Source organism: Acanthisitta chloris, unplaced genomic scaffold (genome assembly GCF_000695815.1).
Source record: "Acanthisitta chloris isolate BGI_N310 unplaced genomic scaffold, ASM69581v1 scaffold3960, whole genome shotgun sequence".
In the NCBI taxonomy this organism is placed as follows: domain Eukaryota; kingdom Metazoa; phylum Chordata; class Aves; order Passeriformes; family Acanthisittidae; genus Acanthisitta; species Acanthisitta chloris.
Window position 1 is genome coordinate 9,427 of NW_008650904.1, and position 4,698 is coordinate 14,124.

The 4,698-nt window shown below is 52.6% G+C and overlaps 1 protein-coding gene across 1 annotated transcript in view; it reads right to left on the reverse strand.

The window, feature by feature from the left end:
* Positions 1 to 1,762, reverse strand: part of PPM1G (protein phosphatase, Mg2+/Mn2+ dependent, 1G) — a gene marked incomplete at its 5' end in the record, with an annotated part of 9,717 nt that extends 7,955 nt beyond the window's left edge. Inside the window, 2 exon segments of the mRNA XM_009070614.1 lie at positions 1,608 to 1,714; positions 1,716 to 1,762. Of these exon segments, the coding sequence (XP_009068862.1) occupies positions 1,608 to 1,714; positions 1,716 to 1,762 (154 nt within the window).
* Positions 1,763 to 4,698: the final 2,936 nt, after the last annotated feature.

Below are 4,698 nucleotides of genomic sequence, written 5' to 3' on the forward strand. Positions count from 1 at the left end.
AAGGCAAACTAACACTGGGAGCAGCTGAACCACCACGGCGACCAGCAGCTGTTAACAGACACAAATCCCCTCTAACAGGCTCTGGTCAATCCCTTATTAGCTCCAACCCCTCCAGCCCCAGGGTGGGTGCCAAGAAAGGACTGTCACGGTTTAACTCCAGCTGGCAGCTAAGCACTGCCCAGCTGCTCACCCACACCTCCTGCGGGATGGGGGAGAGAGCTGAGAGGGTAAAAGGGAAACTCCTGAGCTGGGAAAAGTTTAAATCAATAATATTAATGATGAAGAAAGAGCAAAGAGACAGCAATAAACCCTAAGACAGAGAAGAAGCAATGCAAGAGGCACATCAATCCAGACAGTTGCTGAAAGGCCAAAGCACAGGCAGAGAACTACTGATCAGAAACCCCCACTGAAGGGGCAGAGTGCCCAAACACCATCTCCAGGATCTGGAGCCAGGGCACATGAAAAGGAATCGCACAGTGGTAAGGATGGGCGAAAGTTGTTCTCCAGGCTCAGGTTCAACTATATCTGTGTCCTTCCTGGTAAGATTTGTCTGGGAAGAGCTGTAGAGGCACAAGCATTGGAAACCTAAAATGCAAGTTAGAAACACAAAACACAGGCTAGAACCCCAAGCCAGTGCTTTCCCACCCCATGCCTTTCCCTGAGATCTGGAACCTTCCCTGCTGTATTTAAAGCCCTGAACAGTCTTTGCAGAGTTCTGTTGTACAATATCTACATGCAGTACCATGAAAAGGTCAGCAGAACATGATGGATCACTCGGGATGGTCAAAACTAAAATAACTCACAAGATTTGACAGCAGATCTTGTGCTTTTGTGTGACATTGGCAGAGGAAATTCTCGGACAATATCAGCAATAGTGTTCAATAGCAACATTCAGCCACAGGGCAGAGACAAGAACAGGACTCCTCTGACTCCTCTGGCTGGAAGAAAGGGCACAGGGTCTGATATGGTGCAAGTGGAAAGTGCTGACGGAGTGACTATTCCCTTGCTCCTCTAAGGGTTGCGATATTGCAGTGAAATTCTCAGGCAGCAGATTTAACCCCATCTCTGTTTCAAAGAGCAATTCTACACAATACAAACAATCACCAAGCACAGGAAGCTGTTCGAAATGCAATCACATATCCATGCAGAGCCAGTTCATTGAGGAGACTCCAGTGTGTATCCAGGAAGGAACGGCTGCAACCTCCAGCTCAGGAAGCTCTTACCTGGGGAATGGGAGCTGGGCAGGAGCAGCAGGGAATGCATTTGACTGTTCTGAAGTTCACTCTTTACCAGAACACACTGCCTAGAGTCAGACCTTTGGTTCAGCCTCAGGTGGTTTTCCTCACCCCCTTTCCCTCTGTGACTCTCCTGTCCAGCCTACCCACAGGAAAACAGCCATTCTCCAGAGTTATAGGAGATGGAATGAAAATCTGATTCCAGTTTCAGAGCAACCTTAGCCTTCCTTCCAGCATCCCTAGGAAACCTTCAGAACCTGTGTCAATGACAAGATACCCAACGCTTCCCAAGGAGAAGGATCCCGGACGATGGCTGCACCCAGCAGCCCCGGGCTCACAGTGCAGGGAGGGACAGAGCACAGGGACAGTTACCTCCATGTCCATCGTAGACAGAGAACATGGCTGTTTCGCTGTCCAGCTCGGGAATGCAGTTGTGAGCATCCTGGAAGAGAGAGCAGAGGTCTGGGATTGCACTAGACACAGAAAATCACAGAACCACTGATTCTTTTGGGTTGGAAAAGGCCTCTGAGCCCATCCAGTCCAACCATCCCCAGCACTGCGGGGGCCACCACTGACCATGTCCCCAGTGCCACATCCACGTGGCTGTTCAATCCCTCCAGGGATGGTGAGTCCCCCCTGCCCTGGGCAGCTGTGCCAGGGCTGGACAGCCCTTTCCGGGGAGGAATTGTTCCCAGTATCCAACCTGAACCTCCCCTGGCACAGCTTGAGCCCATTCCCTCTCGTCCTGTCCCTTGTTCCCTGGGAGCAGAGCCTGACCCCACCTGGCTGCACCTCCTGTCATGCAGAGAGCAGAAGTTTCCCCTGAGCCTCCCCCAGCTGCTCCTTGTGCTCCAGCCCCTTCCCAGCTCCATTCCCTCCCCTGGACAGGTCCCAGAACAAAGCTCAACACCACACGAACCACATCCCCTGGGCAGCTCCTCTCTCCCTGAGGTCTCAGCAGGCTTTGAGGGAGGCACCTCCCAGGTTTTACAGCCATGTGCCTGACCTCCATCACCTATGGGTAAGCAAATCCACCTTGGCTATTGCACTGCAGAGCCTAGAGCAGATGGATAGGCTGAACCTTTCTCCTCAGCCCTGTCCCTACCCAGCTGTTCTCCTGACATTCCCTCCACACCACCTCACAGCCCCACACTTGTGTTCAGGAACCATCCTGTGACATGCCCAACGTGATCCAGTCTCTTTGCTGTGGTTCATCACCTCAAATGTGCTACAGCTGACCCAAAACACTCTTCTTGCTCCAAGAGATCTGGCTCAAAGATGTGGATGTGTCCATGCTGCCAGCCATATCCCAGCACTTCCACACACACACAGCTACACTTGGCCCAACAGCCACTGAGCTCTTCTGCCTCTCTATGCAGGACTCCTTGGATAAGGGATCTTTGCCCTCCAGAGTCCCACAAGCTTTTTAAGAGAAGTCCATTTCCTGCTCAGGGGAACAGGAACAGAGAGACCCTGGGTTTGTGGAGGACTCAGGGCAGTGGAACTCCTGGCACTGGGATGAAAACAGCACCTGAATAGGCCAGTGACAATCTGAGTAACGTGAAAAAATGTTATTTCCCAGAGCTCATGGTGAGTGAAAACAAGGGTGAGCCAAGAACCAGCATTTCCATGCTCACTTTTCCAAGCAACCACAGGAGTCAGTGAGACAGAGCTCACAGCACAGTAACTGGGATAAGTCCCAGGTGGTTAAACAGCAGTGAAATTAGAGAGATGCAAATGCTGCTGGGGAGAAAATGCAGCCCTGGCAACAAAATTGTCTGTGCTGCCCTCCCTGAGCCTCACCACAGCCTTTCCAGTCCCTGTCCCCTTCCCAAGCCCCCGCAGGGCACAGCCAACACCACAAGCAGCTCACAGAGCCCCAGACTGAGCACTGAGACCAACACGTGCTGCCAGTTACCAGGCTCCAGCCCTGCTCAGTCCCTGCAGTGACCTCGAGCCCTTCAGCCCCAGCAGGACCTCACACCAGTTCCCAAAGCAGCTCTGTGCTGCCCATCCTGCTGGGACTCCAGGTCTCCCCAGCCACCTCCAGCAATGCTGAAAGCAGTATGGATGAAACACCAAACATCCAATTCAGCTGAAATGAGCAAACAAATCAAAGCTGAGAGTTGAGAAATTTCCATATTTTTAACTGAATTTTTGCAGGTTTTGGAGCAAGGGCTTTTGTTCTGAGCCTGGGAGCGGAATGACGCTGCGAACGGGGGCTGCTGGTGTCGTTGTGGGGGCACAGCCAGAACAGCAGCAATGAGTTCCATCCATCCCATTGTGTCTCAGACACCCCTCTAGACCAGAAAGCCATCTTCAGCTTTACCCCTTTTCTTAGTTGCTCCTAGTACCAAACACAACTTTTTGTGTGTATCCTTTGGGTTCCTCATCTGCCCCAAACACTTCCTTACTCCCAGAACAAACTCTCTGGACTGAGTTACGGTATTTCTCCAGAGCACTGCACACTCCATGATTTAGGAGCTTGGAGGCTCCTAAATCTCAACTAAGAGTCAACACAAAGCTCATCTACAGTTTCTGCCACCAAAACTGCCTGTGCTACTACCTGCACATTCTGGCTGGCTCCACCAACACACACATGGCCAAAGCCCTGAACACAAACCTTTAGCATGAAGGGAAAAACACAAACAAAGATAAGAGAGAGAAAAACACAGAGCTCTGGAATACAAGAGGAGGCAGTAGGAGTGCTCAGCTCTGTGTGCAACACACATTTTTCTCCCATCAGAAGCAGGTGCAGCTCCTGCCATCCTCATGTTTCTTGGGATAACTCGGCTAAACCACGTCCACACCGACAGCCTCAGCACTGCCTCTGCCAGCAGGGATAATCCAGGGATTGGGCAGTGCAGAACCACAGCTCAAGACCTCATCCGACCTCTGCAGAGGTCACCAGGGACAGCCTTGGGGTGAGTTAGCGCCGTGTCCACTTGTGGGAGGCCGATGTGAGCCCACCGGCACTGTCTGGTGCCACTCTGCTCCTCCTTGTCCCAGCCTGGCTCCTGACTGTGCTCCAGCTGTGATGCCAGAGCTGTGCCTGCCCCTCACACACGCTAATCACCCTGTGAGGTTACCCCTCAGTGCTCCAGGAACATCCCAGTGCTGCCAGTTTTCCCTCTGGAGATCCCTGAGATAAACCAGCCCAGAATCACAGGATCACCGAGGCTGCAAAAGCCCTCCAAGACCACCTAGTCTAACTCATGACCCACCACCACCTCCTCATCAGCTAGACCAGAGCACCGAGTGCCACGTCCAGTGCTTTCTCGGACACCTCCAGGGATGTTGATTCCAATCCCTAAATATCCTTCCTCCAGATCAGCACACCGAGTTCCTCGGGAGCACAGACACCAACTCTGCCTCTTCCACGATGAGAACTGGAGCTCCATACACACGTGCTGGGAAGCACCACAGCGAGCCGGGGACTCCCTGTCCCCGGTCGTCCTCGGGG